General features: G+C 42.2%; 1 protein-coding gene across 1 annotated transcript in view; it reads left to right on the top strand.

Moving 5' to 3' along the window:
* The window catches only part of agrn (agrin), a 264,537-nt gene that overhangs the window by 82,829 nt on the left and 160,745 nt on the right, over positions 1-20,963 (top strand). Inside the window, exon 4 of the mRNA XM_019862967.1 lies at positions 13,472-13,510. Coding sequence (XP_019718526.1) covers positions 13,472-13,510 — 39 coding nt within the window. The remainder of the gene's footprint in view (positions 1-13,471; positions 13,511-20,963) is intronic.

Genomic DNA, 20,963 nt, shown 5'->3' with positions numbered 1-20,963 from the left:
AAATACTGTATTGTTCGTGCTCTCTGTAACATGTGCTTGCCGTCTGTGGTAAAGCGATTTCATTTTACCTTTTGGGGAGGATGGAGAGGGTCAAAGGAACGGGTCACTTGTGCAGGATGCATGCAAGATGCCGGTAATAGACTTGCGGGAAAAGCAGCCTCTAAAAGAAAGGCTGACTTAAGGGGAAGCTGCCCGGTTTTGTCATTAAAAGGATCTGGAAGACTTCACATTTTTACCTCTGCCAAGGAGGTTATGTTTTTATCGAAGGTTTATTACTTTGCAGGATTATGCAAAAAGAATACGATTTATCTGGATTCCATGAAACTTTGATGAGGACAGGGCCATGGGCCAAGTGAGAACCATTCCATTTTGGTGAAGATTTGAATAAAATTAAGGCTGTATCTTGCTGCGTAGCAAAGGTTTGCGAGCGTGTGCGCACGTCGTGAATGTTGTTTTTCGGCGGTGTTCGTTTAAGGTCGCAAACAGTCGCAGACGCCCAGCAACAATTTTGATTGTCTCACAGTTTTTCTTTTGGCAAAGAAATTTTGAAGATGTTCAAAATTTGAGGGCCAATAGTGAACGGGACTATGCAAGAAAAAAAAAATAGCCTGAGGGAATTATATCAAAATACATATTAATTTATTGTTTTATTGTTGTATATATGATATTTGCTCCACATACATCACTTTATATACAGCGATGGTTGTTTTAAAGTTCTCTCTAAATACAGTTGAGTTGAGTTGAGTCATATGCGTGTTTGGGCCTCAGTCGTAAAGCTCCCGTGCATGCAGTCAAAATGTCCGTGCACAGTCATTGGTCTCGGTTCATGGCCATATTTTTCACTGTGGTTGTTCCTGTTCGTTTACCTCGTTTAGCAGTTTGTTAGCCAGATGAATAATGGATAAGGTGGCTTGTGGCCCGGGCAATACGCCAAGCACATTGCTGTGATGCTCATAAAAAGAAAAAAAAAAAAATCAAGCCCGCTAACCTCCCTCTGCCTCCCCCCCCGCCGCCTCCCTCTGATTCCACCCCTCCACTTGTGGATGACAGACGAGTTGATGCATAGGCGCTCGCTCTTGTTGAGTCTTGCTAGTTACGCTCTGGATGAAGAGAGGCTATTTCTGTCATCATGCACATAAAGCTTTTGTCAGATTTTGAGAGAGGGGCATATGCTGCACACCTCTGTTCATTCAACACTGTTGTGTTGAACCTTTTTTCATTTTTCAAAAACTGCCTTCAATAGATGTCACACTTGAAGAATCCCCCATGCATCCACCAAGGCCACATCGGACATGAAAACTAACTTTGTGATTTTCATTTTGACCAGGTGCATATAAATACAATTTACCAATCTAAGTACATGTACCGTATTTTCTGAACTATAAGGCACTTTGGATTGTAAGGCGCACTTACAATGACTGGCCTATTTCAAAAATGTTTTCATGTGTAGGGCGCACTGCATTATAAGGCGCATAAAATAGAAGCTACAATAATGGCTGCGGTTGTGCTATGCATCCACTAGATGGAGCTACGGTAGAGGGAATACAATACAGCTTTTTTTTTTTTTTATATAGAGCCTACACAACCGCTGCAGCTGTAACAAAGCCATGAGAACTGGTCACAAACACGGACGTGAAACTAAATACAAATGGCATTCCAAACCAATAAATGAACCTTATGAAGACAATACAAACAAAAAGGCACACAAACCTCGTAGGCTCACATCCACAAGGGGCTAAATATCCTTAGAGGTCTTGCTTGTCTCCATCTTCCTTCATTTAGTCAGTAGTTAACTCTGCTTTTGGTATTGTCTTCGCTTCATAATGGCTGCACAGAGCTCAATTAAGCCCCGCTGTTCACCACTGTCATTGTCTTCAGATAACATTTATGAAGAAAGTGGTTTACAGTCCTCACCATAATCCGCTAACCACTGGTGGTTAACCACAAATGATTTTTTATAGGATGTCAAAATGCGGTGTTTTGTTGGTAAAATATTGACTCACATTATATTCTCCTACTGCTAATTTCCTGTGAACAGACTGATGGCATGCATGCATTCTGCACAGAATGAAAAACAAATAGTTTTTGTTTTTGTTTTTTGTAATGATTCTGGTAAAATGTGATGAATCCATTCACATTTCCACACCAAGTTCCTCATGGTCACTGCATTTTACTTTTGTCCCTAAATCAGTTTTCGGTTCAACTTAAACCTTCCCAGCGCTTGTTAAGTCTGAATAAATGGAGCTAAACAGGCCGTTCATTTGCCCGTCTTTGTGATTGCTGCTAGAATAATTGCGATCCCCGCCATTTAGGCAGGATTCCAGCATGCTGTCAGACTGCACTGCTATTAAAAAGAACTGGAATTATGAGGGTGAAAGAGATAGCAGAAACTACAGTGACTGGCTAGTTTGAAACGACAACGTGAGCATATGCATGTAAAATTTATGGTCGTCTCATTTATAGGCTGAATCTCAACATCGCTAGCCAATTAATATCGCCCCCCTCTCCCTCTATCAGAGAAGATCCAACTCGACAGGCAGCCAGCAACCAGCGACAGAGACGCAGTGAAAAACTGGAGCGAGCTCTGTTGCGTACATGCAAATGAATCGACTGCTACGAAATCGCTTCTCGCCGTCACTTTCAATACGACAAAGATAATCAGCTATACAGCATGTCTGTGTTTTACATCAGTATGTTGTTATGCACTGTTTCGAGAAAGATCCAGCGACGTGTGCAAACAAAAAGCATCGACACTGAAAAACAAGGGACTTGTCGTTCAAAACAACAAACAAAAAAACTGCACATAAGGGCTTTTGATGGAACTGGAATGGAAAATAGAATATTTTGCCAGCCGTGACGATCATTAAAGAATAACAGGAGCTGTTTCATGAAAGAATCGTTCACTTTGTGCATCCACACTGATTGTCATCTATGAATAGCAGCGTGCGCTTTTGGGCCAAAGCAGTTTGGGCTTTGAAACTAGTTTCCTGCATAACAGGAGAGGTAACTCACAGTATGATTTTAATGATGACTCCTATTTCTCAGATACTTTTAGTTGAAAATAAACTGGTTGTGCATGAGAATAGCGGTTAGCCTTGCTAGCTTCGGCTAGTCTTTAAATCGCCAATTAGTGAGCGGGGGCAGTTGTCCGAAGTTAAACTCCATCTTCCTTGCTAAAATGTGTCTCTTAATGTGTCACAAGCTGTGTGCGAAAGATCTTTATTCATCATAGAAGATGTAGGACACAGCATGCACCAACATCAAGACATTTGTGTCATGCTGACACTGTGACGTATTACCTGTCACACAAGTGCCTGGAGCATTTTACAAGCGTGTGGAAATATTTGACCAAAAATATGAGAGCAGTAGCATGGTCACTTTTAAATTATGCAAAGTCTTTCCTGAAATAGGAAGTGAAATAGAATCCGTGAAACAAAGAAATGTTTCATCTATTTTTGGAGCCTGACCATGATGTCCCATCTCAAAACACACGTCGCTAGAACACAAGATGAGACATTTCGGTTCGTTGAAGAGAAAAATATGCACAAGGCTCCCACTAATTTCTAATACCAATATTCAATGTAATAGTGAGTTATGCTCCAAATAGTTTGTTTTTATTTGTTCCTATTCCGGTCCATCGAAATATCCCATTGCATGAAATTGTGTTCTGCTACAAAAATATCAATGACGGCATTAATTAATCAGCTTGGGCCCGACTTTCACTTCATCGTCGTCGTCTACAAAAAATATCTTGAGGCATTTGACCCCTAACTGTGTTTTTGTTCTGTGGGAGGAAGAACCTACGCAAGCACAGTAAAAACCATTCATATCTGCCGTGCTACCATCAAGGGTAAACGAGCTGCTTCATTCTTGGAGGGCCAGCTTCCAATTCGTAATGAGTGGTTGTCATCCTTCTCACTGCATTCTAAGACCGCGCCAGATCGTCGTTGGCTGATTTCCGAGAACCGGCATCTGTGTCATCCTTCAGCCTCCTTTTTCAGTGCTGACCTTCCAGTCTTTTCAGTTTCCCAGCTTGGCCTGAGGTCCTTCCACAATCACGTGCCAGTCACAAGTGTCAACCTCCGCTATCATGACATGCTGCAGCCGAGCTCCAGGAGTTTGTTGTTTCTTTTAACCCACCTTTTTCTGCCTCGCAAACTCAACGTTACTTACTTTCTCTCAGTATTTATTTGATATGCAGTGAACTCAACGTACTCGTGTCGCCTCTTCCGATGTGGCCTCAACAACAGTTCTGTTCTTATCTGACATTCGCTCGATTGGTTATGAAAAGAGATGCAGTTGAATTAGCGCAGAGGGTGTCGGTTACCGTTTGTATTTTTACAATTTGAGGGAATGATGAGTACCGTATTTTCCGCACTAAAAGGCGCACCTAAAAGCCTTCCATTTTCTTAAAAGCTCACAGCGCGCCTTAAATTCCGATGTGCCTTGTGTATGGTCATTAGGGTAATGTTTCGACCCCAAAATGGGTCCTTGCTTGAGACATGCTGACAACGCAGAGTTCAAACTTACGGCGATCGGTTACGCAGTTGAACACGGAAATAGAGCAGCGGCAAGAAAGTTCAATGTTAACGAGTCAATGTTATAACTTGCTGTTGGTTAAGTGAACCGTGTCGCTGCTTTATTCTTAAATACGTTTTACTGACATCCGATCGTTCTGTTGGTGTTTCCTTGAGCATAGCTCCATCTAGTGGATGCATTGTAGATTGCGTCTTATAATGCAGTGCGCCCAATGTGTGAAAAAATTACAAAATAGGCCATTCATTGAAGGTGCGCCTCATAATCCAGTGCATCTTTTAGTGGGGAAAATACGGTACACAAAAAGGCCAAATGAAAGCAAGACGAAATGTTTATGCTTCCACACAGGTCACAGTATGAAATTACATGCTGCAGCCCATTCACTAAGCACACGTCTTCCTGCTTTGGCCGTTTTTGGATCCGATTTCGACTGCTTTTACAAACTCATACATTCCATTGAGCTCACGTTGCAAACTGGTGTGGCCAAAATTTGGGCAAAACGTTGTCTGCACGCTCCCCGAACAATTTGTCTCCATCAAATCAAATAGAATAGAATTGCCTTTTAATGGTAGGCTAATTAATTTGATTTCGTTTTCGCCCCGCGAAAACACCTTGCGGAATAGAAATTAACAAGACGACTCCAAATGTGCCTCAAAATACCCATGGCATTTTCAGTCATGCATGGGGAAGACATTCACACGCAATCTACAGGACATCATGATTAAGATGATTACGCCTCTTCGACTTGCTCATACGAACTTAACATAAGGAATAGAAGTCTTCCAATGTCAGGAAAGTTGCAGCGGAAGTGCTGGCCACACATAAACAGCCTGAAACATTACCGCCAACCGCCAATGTAAACATAGGTGAGAGAATCTTGAGTAAGTGCGCATCGAAAGAGTGTGTGTGTGTGTGTGTGTGTGTGTGTGTGTGTGTGTGTGTGTGTGTGTGTGTGTGTGTGTGTGTGTGTGTGTGCGCGCGGTTACTACAGTGGACAGCTGATCATGTTATCAGGTTACGGGGTGTCATTATTGGTGCATGAAAGAATGAAGACGTCAATGAGACAGTTGGCCTACCTGGAGCGAGCCTTCCCTCCAAACTCAACTCGCCGCACTGCTGCTCATGAGGGAGTCAGCACGCATAATTTGTGGGCTTGCTGCATTGCAAAAGATTTGCAAGTCTTGATTGAAAGGTGATGGATGATGTCGCAGCGTGTTATGTTGATGAACATTTTATGTCCTCAAGTTTACGCCTTTCATGCACCCTGTAACCTGATGAACATGATAAGCCGTCCACTGTAGTAACCACCGTGCCTGAAAGGGTTAAGAACAGATATGGAACCTCAGAAGAAGTATAGCCATCAAAACAAGTTTGACTACTTACTTTCGGGAAGAGCTTTGACCAGGTCTAACCCAGAAAATAAATGCTGCTTCTTAAGAAAAAAAAACATCCCTCATGTGCTTAGTCATCTTCATGTACTTATTTTTCTACTTTGGATCCTTGCTTTCAGGGTACAGCTTTGCAAAATCCTGCAAATATTAGGTTTGACCATAAGGGAGTTTCAACATCTCTTCTTGCCGCTTTTTAAGATGAAAATGTATGCCCACGATATATAAACATCATTTTTATGGAATAACATTCATTCCAGGAGATTTTTTTTTTCCTTGCGTTACCCTCAAAAACCAAGGAGAATTCATCCCTTTGATGCTCTCAAAATGAGGATGATGAAATTCGGAATTGAATGACGTGCACCGGGGGTGTTAAACTTCAGCGGCTCCAACGTAGACCGAACTGACGTAAGGCGTCTCTCATCTCTCATCTCTCATTGTCTTCGTTAAAATGAATCTTAAAGGCCAGATTTGCTTCCACAGCCGATAAGCCTTGCAGCATCCGTCAGCCTCGAGACACACACATACACACACACACACACACACACACACACACACACACACACACACACACACGCGCCTTAATGACCCATCACTGCCAATCACTTATTGAACTCGACAAATGTCTCTCTTGGCACAAACTATAACACGCACACAACTTTTTTTTTTTACCCTCTCCCACCATCATCATCTTCATGACCATCATTAAACAGGGTAGAGCAGATCTTTTGGCTCCTTTAATCGTGGTTGTCATTTCAAAGGCTTCATGAAAGAGATGTTAACCTTGCGCGCTTCTGCTGGCATTAAAAATGGATCAAAGTTGCGCCGCTTTGATGTGGACAAGGATCTCCCGCCAGATCCATGTCGCCCTCTGCTGGGAGGAGGCGGCATTTCACAGATCGGATTCGGGTTGTTCCCTCTTTGTCATGCACCTAAACAGTTGTAAAAGTCAAGAAGACAATGAACAGACGGCAATAATCATCCCCCTGTTTCTCGGGTTTTGTTATGCGGCTGAATTGTTCAAGCTGTTCAGGAGACCGCTGAGACACCCTTTGTGTGGATCGTGACGATGATGGTGATGATGATGACGACAATGATGTTGATGATGAGGTGTGGAGAGGTGTTGGGGATGTGTGGTGGCGGACGCGAATGGCAGAGATGAAAATGGAGGCAGAGACGGAGCTGGAGAAGACACAGAACGCGCGAGAGAGAGAGCGAAGAAACATAAATAATTGATGATCGATCCCGCCTCGCATCTGCCGCCTGCTGTCGTTGAGTTTATTCCAAGCCGAAACATAGCATGACCTCATTATCGCATTAGGAGAGCAGTGAGGAATGTCTTCTTAAAAATACCTTTTAAAAATTTAGCGCTATGATATGGATGCAAATTCCTCCACACCTTTTTGTATTTAGCGAGAGCCGCAAATAGGAGAGCCTGAGGATTTAGTCACGTTTGTGTCAGGGTGAGGTATAATTGCCGGTCGTTAATTTGTGTTGAGGCCAAATGGAGCGCACCGCTCAGCTGCAAACAGCAGAGGCGCTGTTGATTTAGTTTCAACTGATTTTGCTGTCTGAAGAAGTCAAACGTAACGTCAGCAATGGGAAGTTGGTACACACACTGCCCTGTCTTTGTACGGATGTTTGTTACCACTTTTTTTTCTGACCGATAACGTTCCCACTAGTGCAGGATGATTCAAAACTTTTATGTCACTTTACAAAAACTCACACGTTGGGAACTGGCATGGCTAGTAAGATAAAACTGGTTTCACATGAGGTATGCCATGTTGAACATCTGTGAAAATGTTAATCAAACATTCAAGCCTTGGAATGCTGTGTTACATTTTTACTTCAAAAACTCCAGATTCAGGAAATATAACTTGGGTTTGACCATCTTCAATAGTCATTGAGATGTAATGACACCGACTTATGAAAGACGTGCTTTTGATACCTAAAAAAGACCTTTCTTTCTTTCTTTCTTTCTGATGCTTTTCATTCGCTGATGTGTCACGCCACTGCTTGACAGCGCCACCTACTGGTAAAGAGGACTGACCTGATGCTACATTAATTTGCTTTAAGTATCGGTGGCTGGTATCAGCAGCCTCCATGGGTACTTGATAGCTTGAAATACGGCCGCTATTAGCCTGATACAGATAAATGTACGCGACCAACCCTGGCTAAAGGTAGCTGCTTTTAAGTTGTGTTTTGAAAAAGTCGTTTATAGCGATGCACATTATTACTTCTTGATGAAGTGGTCAACTTATAGTTATTTGTACAGAAGCTTTAATGGTTGAATGTTATGCATGATTCTTAATTTTTGACGTACCAGAGAATCTCAGAGAAGCCCAATGTGGGTACTAAGAGGAGAATTTACTTTTGAATTCCAAATTCCTGTTCAAAATCGCAAAATGTCACTGAAATTGAAAGTTGGTTGATGATGCTTGACTTTCTTAATGATCTGATAAATGTGTTGAGCGGTCTTATTGTAAATAGCATCTATATTATTTTCAGATCTCTTTGTAATACTTTTTTGTGTTATTTGTCATCAATGAAGGTATGCATGTGAGTTGAATGTAACTGTATATTAAAAAAAAAAAGAGAGAGGGACTTAATGCTCAGATGCGTTGACCCATCGGTGACCTAATCAAAATCCCATTTTAATGGTTTGTTCAAACACTTTTGTGCAAGTGATTCTTTTGATTAGACGCTAAGCAAATGGAGTTGGCTGACATCTCCCAAGACCTCAAACCCCTTTTGTTTAGCCGCGCTACACTGTTGCCAGTTGTCACCCTCCCCTCCGGTAGGACGACAGCGCTATTCTGCAAAGCCTTTATTCTTCATGCTCGTTCGATTCCCGACCCCTCCTCCCTCCTCCCTTTTGTTAAGAGAACCTCTCGTCCAACAGCCCCCCCGCTCCCCATCTCTCTCTCTCTCTCTCTCTCTCTCTCTCTCTCTCTCTCTCTCTCTCTCTCACTTTGCTCTCATTCATTCCGCCGGCTCAGTGCTCCCGCGCTTCAGGAGGAGCGTGTATGGGGAAACCAGCAATACGCTACTATTGTTTTTCTTTGGAAAAAAAAATTACTACGCGGACCAAAGTGCTTCTTTTTTTTGCTTTTAAACAGCACTCCTCCTCCCCTTATTATTTCACCACCCGCCCCGCCGTCTCTCAGTCGCGCTCTCGACTGCCACATCTGTGCACGGACTTTGCTCACTGGCTCACTCACGGCTGCCTCGGTCGACCGAGGGTGTTGGCACCGGGACCATAACCTGCTGCCGGGGGATTAAGCGTTCTTTGAATACCCGGAGTCTGCTTTGTCGCTTTGGCTGCTGATTGTGAAGGTCCACCTCAGAGACATAACACAGAAATCCACGTGTCCAAGACACCAAGGCATGGACGGAGACAATCCAAAGGAATTGATGCTCAGGGAAGCGTAAAAAAAAAAACAACAGCTGACAAACTGTTGAAAGCGGGCAAAGAGTGAAGAAGTTATTTCCTGCTCGGAATATGATGATAAATCAGATCAGGGTGCAATGAGAGCCTTTTCCTCTCATTTTTGCAGTTGAGATTTTTTTAGTACTGCTCGTAATATGCTCTCGGAGAGCACCACAAATCTCCACTTCTGGCTACATTTCATATTTTAACCGTCTTTGAGTTGTTTTCCGATAGAGTGTTAATCTTGTGTTTTATGCTCATGGAACCACTCTGACAGGTTGCGTGCATCGTAATCCTCAACTTTTCTTGCTTTTTTTTTTTTGGGACACTTCTGAAGACGTCGAGTGGCGCGGGAGAGGAAGAATAACAAGCCCAAGAGCAGTGCTGGTGTCAAGTTCTCATATGCCACGCTTGTCTATCTCTTCACCGTGACCAGCTTGTCCGCGGGATACAAAGAAACAGCTGCGTCGCGTTAGAGGAGCAAATTGTTGTTTTTGACCGCGGCGAGTTCTGTGGAAAGGTGGGAATAACATACCTGGCGCTTTGGGAAATACTTGACACGTTGCTACTGAGCACCAGACCTTGGCATGGTTACGAAGGGCTTTTGACAATGGAGGCAGAGAGCTTATAGAAGGGAATCCCCCGATCAACCACCGAATCGGCAGTCAGGGTCACTATAAGAGCAGAAGAGGATTCCTGTTGGAGTTTTCCGTGCGGATATATTTCAATTTAACCATAACTCGGAGGCATAGCAGTGCAACACTTTCGTACGCAGATTTACAACCACATCACCACCACCCACGTGTATCATACCGTTATATTCACTTTAAGTATTAACACATTACCGCCACTCATAAATATTCCCGCACCGAAAGACCATTTGGATTTTCCCAAGAGGCCACGACAGGATGTAGATAGTAAGAGGTAGCATGGACAGGTGGTGGGCTGACTCCAACAAGTCCTCCTCTGTCCAGCTTTCTTCCCTCACGTGGTGGATGTTATGATGTTTAAAAATGTATCGCCCGGCTACGGCTGAAAGTTTCTCAGTTGGAAAGAGTCGCCGTCTTGCCATCGCAGTTCACAGCTGGAAACACACCTGAATAACGGACCATTACAGTTGCATTTTGGTTTTTTTTGGTATTTCTTCACTGGCCGTCGTTTAACCAACCGCCATCATACTCTCCAACGGGTCTTTGGGCGCCTCTCGACGCCCTCCTCGCCCCGTTGTTTCCTCGGCCGCCCTGGAGGGGAGGGGGTCAATGGAGTGGACCATGGCCGGGTGTCATTATCCTTCGCCAACACCGCCAGAGCGGGACCGGAGATACCAACACAAAGTGTCTCTGGTGGTGCGCTACTTCATGATCCCCTGCAACATCTGCCTGATCCTCCTGGCCACGTCTACGCTAGGATTCGCCGTTCTCCTCTTCCTCAACAACTGTAGGTTTATACCTTTTGAATACCACATTCACTTGATCGCTGCGTTTTTGCCAAAGAAAGCAGCCAAAAACGTTGTTTGGATTGCAGTCTGGCTACATTCGGTTCGGTGTGGTGCACAACTGTTTGCATTTCTTCTGACCGCCCTTGAAAAAGACACATTTGTGTATTATGCACTTGGAACTGCGTTACTTTCTGGCAGTCTTTTGTTGAGGTACTTAATGCAGTAGTACGCCACCTATAGGACGGAATTTGCTGGATCTTGATACACACTTCATTGGGCGCCACAGAATGGCCACTGGAATGGGAGCAGAAAAGTTGTTTTGGTTTTGGGAATGTGAATAGTAATAAGGTTGTAGAAATCGGGCATATCCACTTTGCGATCTTCACGAAGTATCCATTATTTTCTGTTTTTTGTACAATTTCCTCTGTACCAGTTGGCTGTGTCACTCTAACTTGGTTTCACTTTCTAATCCTTGGTGTCCTTTGCTTCTCATGTTGTGTTTTGCGGGTGCAACTGGGATAAGGTGGATCATTTCAAGGCAGACTGTCACACAATGTTTGCCCAACCGCACTTCTAAGATGAGCAAACCGGTGTGTGTGTGTGTGTGGGGGGGGGGGGTGAAAATATGCCCTGGAGAGATGGATGAAGTCAGCATGTGATCCAAGAATGACCATGGTTATACTCTCATTTATGTTGCCACACACACACACACACACACACACACACACACACACACACACACACACACACACACACACAGACACACACGCGCATACACACAAGCACACACACACAGACACACACACACACACACACACACACACACACACACACACACACACACGCTATCAAGGTGTTTGACTACCCGTGTGAGGGCAAAATGATACACACAGAAACACACAAAAATCATCCATCTAACGTCTTCCTTCACTTGGCTAAAATGTCACAGTCAGACACGTATTGATTCCCTAAAGATATTGGCTGAATGATGTTCATGCGGTGACATTCACACAGGCAGCCACTGTGTCAAGAAAGTGAGATGGGGGAAGACGAATACATTTTTGAAAAGACATCGTCATGTCCATGAAAATAGGAAGAATTGTTTTTCCTCCCCGTCCCTTGCTTCTTACTGTATGCTGCCTATCTGGGTTGGTGTGTTGGTGTGTGTCCGTGTCTGTGTGTGTGCGTGTATTTTCTGTCATCATGTGATTTTGGGATACAATTGACAAACAAGTAAAACCCTTGAAGAAATGAATGATGGATTGAAAATGGAGTGCGTGCGCTCAGGGTACGGGTGTGCGGAGCCCAACTTGGCATTTAACTAATAAAGAGGTGTGTCCCAAGAGTTTTGAGCAGACGCTTTGCGTATGTGCCCCATACGGTATTTATCTCCCAGCGCTGTCTGCTTCTCTCTAGAAAGCTTCTTTCTCCCCGATGGAAAAGGCTCCCGTCATGAGTGACTGGGGCACAGCTTCGGCAGACACTTCATTATTCACTTGAAGCCCCGGCCTCGTCTTTGCACTCTCCTCTTGTTTTTTCCCCCTGCGCTCTCTTTCTTCCCCCTGAAGCTCCCAGCTGTTGACAAGCAATTCTCTGTCAGTCTCGATTTAAATGTCAGGCGCGTCTAAAGATTCTTGGAAAGTCCGAGGAATGAATCGTGGATCCCCCGCATAAATGTGTTACGTTTGTGGTTTAATTGCTGTGTTTTATCAATATTCCTCAAGTTATGCGGAGTAGCGACGATGTGAAATGCGCTGCAATGTCAGCCCGGACCACCAGGGGGCTCTGTTGAGTGAGATAGATATTCTCCGTGCTGATGGAGGTTTGATTGAGTTCTGCACTCCAGCTAGCTGCTGCTCTGGGATCCATGCATCATTGAGGAGCACGCCATGTTGGCATTGTGTTTTTTTTTTTAGTTATGTGACGTTTCGATCCATTATGCCTCCAAGGTTGAACATCATTCATTGCGGTGTCTTGTGTGAGACCGCAGATTCATTCATATTTCCAAAAAAAAATTCCCCCCATTGAAAATAATGTAAATAGTATCCAAGGTTTTCAGAGTCAAAAGGCCCGCAACATAAAACCTTTATTTATTGTAAGTTGTTGAAAATCATTTTCAACATTCAAGTTATGCTGACCTCTTTTGTGATATCTGATATTGTGGAGCTTTGAAGACATTAATTCCAAATCGTCTTTTTGAAGTCTCTGACTCAAAAGTATTTCAGATGGGTTACCTACAGTACTTGCAGACATTCTTTTTAAGGCACAGCATGTGGGTGACAATTTTATGTGGATCACAATCTAATTTTGTCTGTTAAAAAAAAGGACTTTGCACCATGGGCCACTTCTGTTTAAATTTAGCATTTGGGTGCTTCTATAATGGACAGGTGAAGTTCGTGATTCACTTGGAGCTACAATGTCATGATAATGTGTTCCCTATATTATCTGGTATGACAACATAGTACAAATACAATGTCTCAATATGTTGTTATTTTTAACCCCCAAAACAACAAAAGAATTGACATAACGTACAGGTATCAATAATAATGTGGAAAACCTCATTCTGAAAATACGGTACATTTTTGACAAAAAGCTATCAACTGTAATGTGTCTTCATTACACGATATTTGCTGCAGGGTTTCAAAACCTTATTTATTTTTTTGCTCTTTTCTCTTTCAGACAAGCCTCCTCACTTTACACCTGCTCAGCCTCCTGATGGTAAGTCTTCTTTCTCATTGTTGAACACTGTTGTTTTGGGGATATCGGATACTGCGGATAACTCGGGACTATATCCAGGAAGTTGGCTGCAGTCATTATATTGTACAGGACCATGAGTCGATCTCATTGTACACACTTCCAAACCTCCTCGGTCTTCAGTGCTCCTTGTCCTTTCCTTCATTGCATAGAAAAGTTCACTGTTAATGTAAATGTGGAAACAAATGGAAACGATCCTTGGACATTTTTCTTGATGTCACTAAATGCATCTCAAATCAAAGTCAACTGATGGGCTCTGCTTTGCAGTACGTTCATTACTTGTCAACACGGCCTTGTTTCGCTTTTCATACGGTCTCTTAGTATAAATACCCTACCTGACCACTTTTAGGGCCAGACTATCCATGGATCTCACCCCATGTTATTATAGTATTCTCATAGTTGTTTTCTGCATTTTTTACGTTTCACATAAGCCAACACATCTCTGTTTCAAGCATGAATATTTATCAGCTGTTGCACAGTGCGATAGTGCTTGATAGATTTTAGTTGTGTAGTTTTTCAACGCCTTGAGCTGGGCTTTCGCAAGCTCTAAAGGTAATGGATCATCCTGCTTATTGGTAGGCACCAAAGCTGGGTGCCTAAAGGGCGAGCGAGTATAATGCTTCCAGCCAGACGGGTGATGCTGCTGAATCCTACTTTGATACATTAAGTGCTCTCCATCCCAGCCCCACATAGGCCAGTTTATTTTCGCGATAGTAGCGGGTCCATCTGAGGGATGTTGTTTTTTTCTTGCTAATAGGCTGCTCGCTGTCTTGAGAGATTATTGAAGTGGATGAATTGGTCAATCCTTGAATTTTGCCTTCCGCCTGCATCTGCTTCCAGTCAGGTTGTGCACCAAAGAAGCATTTGCGATTTGATTGCAGGCAGTACAATTTAGAGCAGTAATTTATTTTCATGTTAATGATGCAAACTGAATGAACTAGACAAATGACACTTACACACATTTGAAAAGCAAATATTGTAACAGGATGTGAGTCTCTGTTGCGAAGCCTGCCGTGTACTGATCTAATTTTACCCGTACAAAAGGAATGAAATGCTGCTGATGGACTGAGCCCAGCATTCACCATGCATTTTTCGTGTCTGGGGGCACAGTTTGTTTCTGCACAAGTCAAGCGTTTAAAAACTGCTGCTCGCTTTTAATTACCTTTCCAATATTTCTGTAGACTTTCCATCAGCAGCCTGCTTTTTTTTTTTTTTTTTTTTTTTATATTTTTAATATTCTAAGGAAAACAAAAAGGCCAGTCTCCAATCAGTGGATTAAGCCTGTCCAGTGGGACGCTGTTTCTGCGGGTCATTTAACGCCGGGGAGATTAGTGAGACAATTACAGTCTGCCTCAATAGAAGAGTTGGCCACTCTTTGGAGATTTAGCACTCGTGGAGCGGTGATTAAGAAGATGCTCCCCAGCATCCAACGACTAATATAACCATGCCATTAGTCAAATCTGGTCCAAAGAGCACAAGCAGGGCTTCCACAGAATCTGTCCTCCACGCCAAGGACACTCCACTCCTTGGTTCTTAATTACAGGAAATCACAGACAAGGATACCAGGGAGCGTGTTTTTTATTTTTTATTTTTTTAGCCCAGTTGGTTTCGGAAGTGCTGTTGATGATACGTCCTTTTCGGCGCACAGATTGTAAAGGAAAACTTTTGCAAATTAGAGCGAGAGAATCCTGGGTCCTGGGGGACAAATTACCCCAGCTCGGAGATAGTTATGTTGTGTACCACCCACAGATGAATGTGAAGTCCCCCTCCCTGCTAGATGAATGACCTGTAATCACTCGTTCCAACAATGATACAAATCACCAAACAGCTTTTAATTAGCTCAGCTCAGCTGTTCTTCACTGGCTGTTGTCTTTCAATGATAAGACCGTTTTTAGATGTTTCGCCAAAGCTAGCTAGCTCTGCTAATAGGCAGTTTGGGGTATCAGAAGTGTACTTTAGGAAGTTCTTTATGGAGGACAACAAATGAGTTAAGTTCTTAATTTTGGGGCAAGAGGTTCTGTGGAGATGACCTCCAGTGTGGAACACTTGTGCAACTTCATGGCTACAGCTTTTGATATAGCATCTGGATTTGTTTTTATTATGGGCTCTATTCTTTCAAAGATCGTCTGATTTCATTTTGGTGAGACACATTGCTGAAGGCGTAAAGAATAGGAAATTAAAAAGTGGTGCTCCGACTGATCGGTTCCCTGATCGTAAAGCATTCATTTATAAAGCTAATAGTGCTAGCTAAATTAGGTGGCCGTTAGCATGGCAAAGTACACATCCAGACTTGGATACTTATTTCTTTAATTCGAAGGGGAAGGATCAAACATGCCACATGGTCCACCTTCTTTCTGTGTGCAGTCTGAGAGACGGACACGGCGTTGTATATACAGAAAAGGAGCATTGAAAGATGCACTCGTGCTGTGCGACCGGATGAAATGTTTACCAGCACACCCTGAAAAAAAATGGGAGCATTTGCAAGGATAAGGGTTGCAGTGTCGACCCCGGTGACAGCAGCCAATTTAGGTGTATATCCTGACTGACGGACAAAGTACACCCTGGAGCACTGATATTAGATGTGATCAAAGGCGGTAGGACACCTGGAAAAAAAAATAGCGGCTGCATGCTTGCTTATACTTTGAAGACAACACTCGGAATGAATATAGCTTTTTGTTAGCTCATGGGTAAGAGAGGGAGCAAATACTTAACGTCATGAGAAACCTCGGATGAGGGAGAAGTTCGTGCACACATTTAAACACACGGGTGGACGTGTGTTTAAATTTGCAATTCGTGCTGCTTGAGCCTTTCCTATGTTCTTGGCAATAGGCGTGATTCACACAGGAGTGGAATTAATTATGACTCCACCAGCCTATCTTAATTAAATCTTTTCACATCATAGATTTCTCACAACAGAGACAAAATATCTTCTGCATCTCAGAGGCGGCATGGTTTTCCTGGCTGAGAAGGTCTCACATTAACTCGGCAAATTTATGCTGTTTGTTGTCTGCCCAGATATCGAAATTCACAGAAGCGTTTTAAACGTTTGACGCCGGTGAAGGCCTTGACTCCACCAAAACAAAGTTCCATGCCCTTCGAAAGTACACAAAACTCTTGGTTGGAGTGCTCTGTTTTATTTCATGGCCCTATCGTATGCATCATGTTTAAGGTGTATTCTTTCGGATAGAAAAGAGCAACTCAGTTGCAAATTAATCAAATTTACATGTCAGTAAGGTGACATGTCACCACATGTACGCAAATATTTGGAATACTTTTTCTTCCCTTCTAAAGAGCCGCGTACGGATCAAATGATCTTTGATCTGAAGTGAAAAGAAACGGAGGGAGAAGAAAAAATGTTCGTTGTACTTTGAGTTCGAGATCAAATGAACCTGATGTGAAGTGGGCAGGGCTACATGTACTGAGACTTGGTTCGTTGTGACCTAAATTTGGTATACAGTCATACCTCGGTTTTCGACCATAATCCGTTCCAGAAGGCTGTTCGAAAACCGATTTGTTCGAAAACCGAAACCATGCTTTTTTTAAAAACAAAATCTTTATTGAACACGTCTGCTCAAAATGGAACGCTACACGAGGAAGCGTCACTTCCTCGTGTAAGGAAGGTGAGAGGAGTCAAGTGGCGCATTCAAGTGCGCTCAGTTTGGTCTAGAACCGATTTTCGGTCGTCATCCGAGGCATAAAAAACTCGAAATTTTTGGTCGAAAACCGATTTGGTTGAGAACAGAGACGTTCGAAAACTGAGGTTTGACTGTACTGTATTATAGAAACAATTCATGCCAACACCATATTGGAAATGTTTTTAATTTGCTCACATTCTTTATGCATCCACGTTCTTAAAGTGAAAAAAAAGGCTGGTCACAAACTTTATAAATTCTTTGCAAATATATGAAAGTAGGTATTTTTAAAGGTAGAATAAATGGTTCTATACGACACTGTATATAATGCAAAAAATTTGAAATAATATTGATTACAAATATCTCACAATCTTCATAGATCCTAGCTGGAACGTACAACCAGAAACACTTCGTTGAATATTAGATTAATAACAGAGTCGTAAAGGTGTGATAATTATTTATTTTTTCTACTGATCAAAGCTTTTTCTACTTATCAAATCAAGCACACCGTGGTGGTACGGAGTGAAAGTACCCTTTTCACCTTGACATATACTGCAGAGAATTAGCACGTGCTAATATGCTGATCTTTTCAATAATGTTGAGATCCTCCTTAATAATCATAATCAGTTCATTACATTCAAATGAGAGTTGTTCAGGCAGTGATGACTCCAATTAAATTGTTGGGTGGTGTTGACAGAAGTGGTGGAAAAAAAAAAAAACGAACACGCACGCACACTCACACACACTGAAACCTCACCAGAATGACATTGTTAATTTGGGTAAGATATGACAATTAGATTGAACGAAATGTCCTGCCATGTCACCATGTTGCTGAACAATGTCGTACTCTGATTTCCTGTTGTTAACTGAGTCCTCCATCACAGTCAATGTCTTCCATAATGAGGCTGTGTGAAGTTATTTAAGCGTTTAGAGCAGTGGGGAGGGGGGGAGTATTGGGGGGCGGGGGGCTGTTTACTCACACTTAGAAACACACAGACAGTCCTGCATGTTCTGCCCTTGCAAAGAAGTCAGAGCTCTGCCGTTCATTGCTCTCCGTTGATAGTTACAGTGGAACCCTCGTAAAGTGAATTCAGAGATTTGTTTACAAAAAGACTAATGTCATGCTCCATTAAATTTGAGGATAGTGTCTGAAAATACATACCAAGACTGAGATACTGTAGCAACTACTCAGTTGTGGAGATTAAGCATTGAATATTTTTGCATTTTAGTGATCCAGATTTTTTGTGGGGCGGGGGTGGCAAAAAACAGTGCCTTCCAAGTCAGGCATATTAGAACTTGCATGCTTTCATTGTCACAGCAGTTGTTGATATGTGCTCGTTGTTTACTATTTTGGTCTGTATCTTTTCCATTGCCATTGTTGGTATGTAATTATTGTGGAAATCTACTGTACTCTAAATTTTGCAGACGATCATTTAGATCAAGGGCATCAAACTCATTTTTGTCGTGGGCCACATTTTAGTTTGTTGATAATAACGGTTTATTCAGCTATTGTTTAAGTTACTGTAATGAGGGCTTAGGTTACAAGAAAATGATGACAATATGGCTCTTATTTATTACAGATGAAAATTTTCAATTTTGGAAGAGATTTTAGCAAGCATCATGCAAGTCGACATGCTTGATTTGCTTCCGCGGGCCACATAAAATGATGTGACGGGCCGGATCTGACGCCCGGGCCTTGAGTTTGACACCTGTGATGTAGATAGTTACTCAATGTAATATACTCGTCTGTTTACTTTCTGTTATTTACATGACTAGGACTTTGAGATAGGGTGGGATTTAATACATTTTATTTTCTTCATTTCCTTTTAAAGCAGTACATACTTTCTATTGCTAGCATACATGGCAATTCTTCTTTTGCTGTAATTATTTATTTTTTTAATGAATGCATCTCTGCTACTTTTTGGCTTCATTTCTGTTCAAAATGTTATGTTTTATTGTCGTGAAAAAAAAACAAAAAAACGAATGAATGATGTGCTAGTGTTGTAAACCTGCATGATGCAGTGAACATTTTCTTTGCTTTTGTGCGATGTACTGTATTACTTTCTTGGAGGCTGACATGACAACCACTGTGCTTTCTGCCTCACACCATTAGAACACCGCAACATGTGGCTGAGCAGCATGTGACTGACACCATTTATGTTCAACCCATCCGCAATACAAACACACGCGCACACGCACACATACACTGCTTGTTGCCCTCTGTAATATTATTTATGACAGCAAAAACCAAGAGCAAGTTGAAGAAAGAAGTCTGGTAAATCACTATTATGGTAATGTTGCTGGACATTTTATTTTTTTAACATCCCAGTGTACAGAAAGGCATCAATAAACAAATAATATATTTGCTATTTGTGCGGAAAGACAACATGTTGTGCGGTGCCACGTGTCAGCCAGCCAGAAGCAAAGTGGACGATCAAGAGACATGATGTTGTTCACCAGCTTGTCCATGCCTAAAATGGCTTTAATAAACACCCCTGGGGCTTGTTTACATGATATGTATGTCACTTATGGCAGCTTAATATGCGTCACAAACTTGCGCTCTAGAATGATGTTCCCATAATACAGAAATGGATTTTCAGTAGCTTTTTCCATGACCTCATGAGTATCACGTGGTTGGTTCTTGACACTGAATTGGTTAGAAGATTGCCAAAATGCTGAAGGTGCGTAGAATGAGACATACATAACACAGTCATACCTCTACTTACAAAATTAATTAGTTCCGGAAGAAATTTCTTAAGGATATTTGTAAGTTGAGACGCGTTTTCCATGTAAATGCCCTAATTCGTTCCAAGCACCCCCAAAATTCTCACATAAATGTTTCTGAAAGCATAAAAATGCATCAAAATATGTAACAAATACATGTTACAATTAGATTATTGCACGATAAATGAGAGTTGTGCATTATGTAAAAAAACAAAGAATAGAGAATAAAAATGGTGGTCATTTAACTTTTAACTGCATCCTCATTGTTTTTTGCCCTCTTTAATTCATGTTCTCTCTCAGAAGTGGTTTTTGCCTGGCGCTTTGTCACGAACCGATCCAAGGAGGTTTGCTTTTGTCGGCTTTTAACAATCCTTCGAAAATGTCCAAGGCAAACATCAGCATAGTGAGCGATCGCCCGACTGATGAACACTTTTTCTGGGTGATTCACATTTAACGCAAAGCTATCGGAACACCTCATGGCCGAGGGGTGAATGACGAGGACACTGCATAAACACACATCTATCTATCTACACACAAAGACACATACGGTAGTAGTACCTCTTAGCCAATGGGATGCCAGGATGATGCTCGGTAATAGCCACTGGCATAGCAGCTATGAGTATGTTGCGTTCAGGAAACTCTGAGCTGCGACTCGCAGCCCATACTGTATTTTTACCTTTTGTGTCTTGAAATTTCTTTGATAACAAGAGGCAATATTTTCCCATGAGATGTTTCGTAACTTGAAAATTTCATATGAAGAGAAATTCATAAGTAGAGGTACCACTGTATGGTAATGTCCGTTAAAAAGTGGCTGCCAATGCTCCAAAAAATTAATCAGAAAGAAGTCAATGTCAGCAATCTTTCTCCAGTGTTTTTTTTTTTTTTTTTAAATCCAAGACACACCCATCAAAAGGGTTTATACATGATGTAAGGCTCCAGCAATAAAAATAAAAGTCCAGGCTTTCTTAGATTCCAGGATGGCAACTTGAGCCGCAGGAGCAGAATTGATGAACATTATTAGGAATATTCAAAATCAGGAATGGCAATTCAACGCACATTAT

This window comes from Hippocampus comes, unplaced genomic scaffold (genome assembly GCF_001891065.2).
Source record: "Hippocampus comes isolate QL1 unplaced genomic scaffold, H_comes_QL1_v1.1 scaffold1, whole genome shotgun sequence".
Taxonomy (NCBI): Eukaryota; Metazoa; Chordata; class Actinopteri; order Syngnathiformes; family Syngnathidae; genus Hippocampus; species Hippocampus comes.
This window is presented reverse-complemented; position numbering and strand designations above follow the sequence as displayed.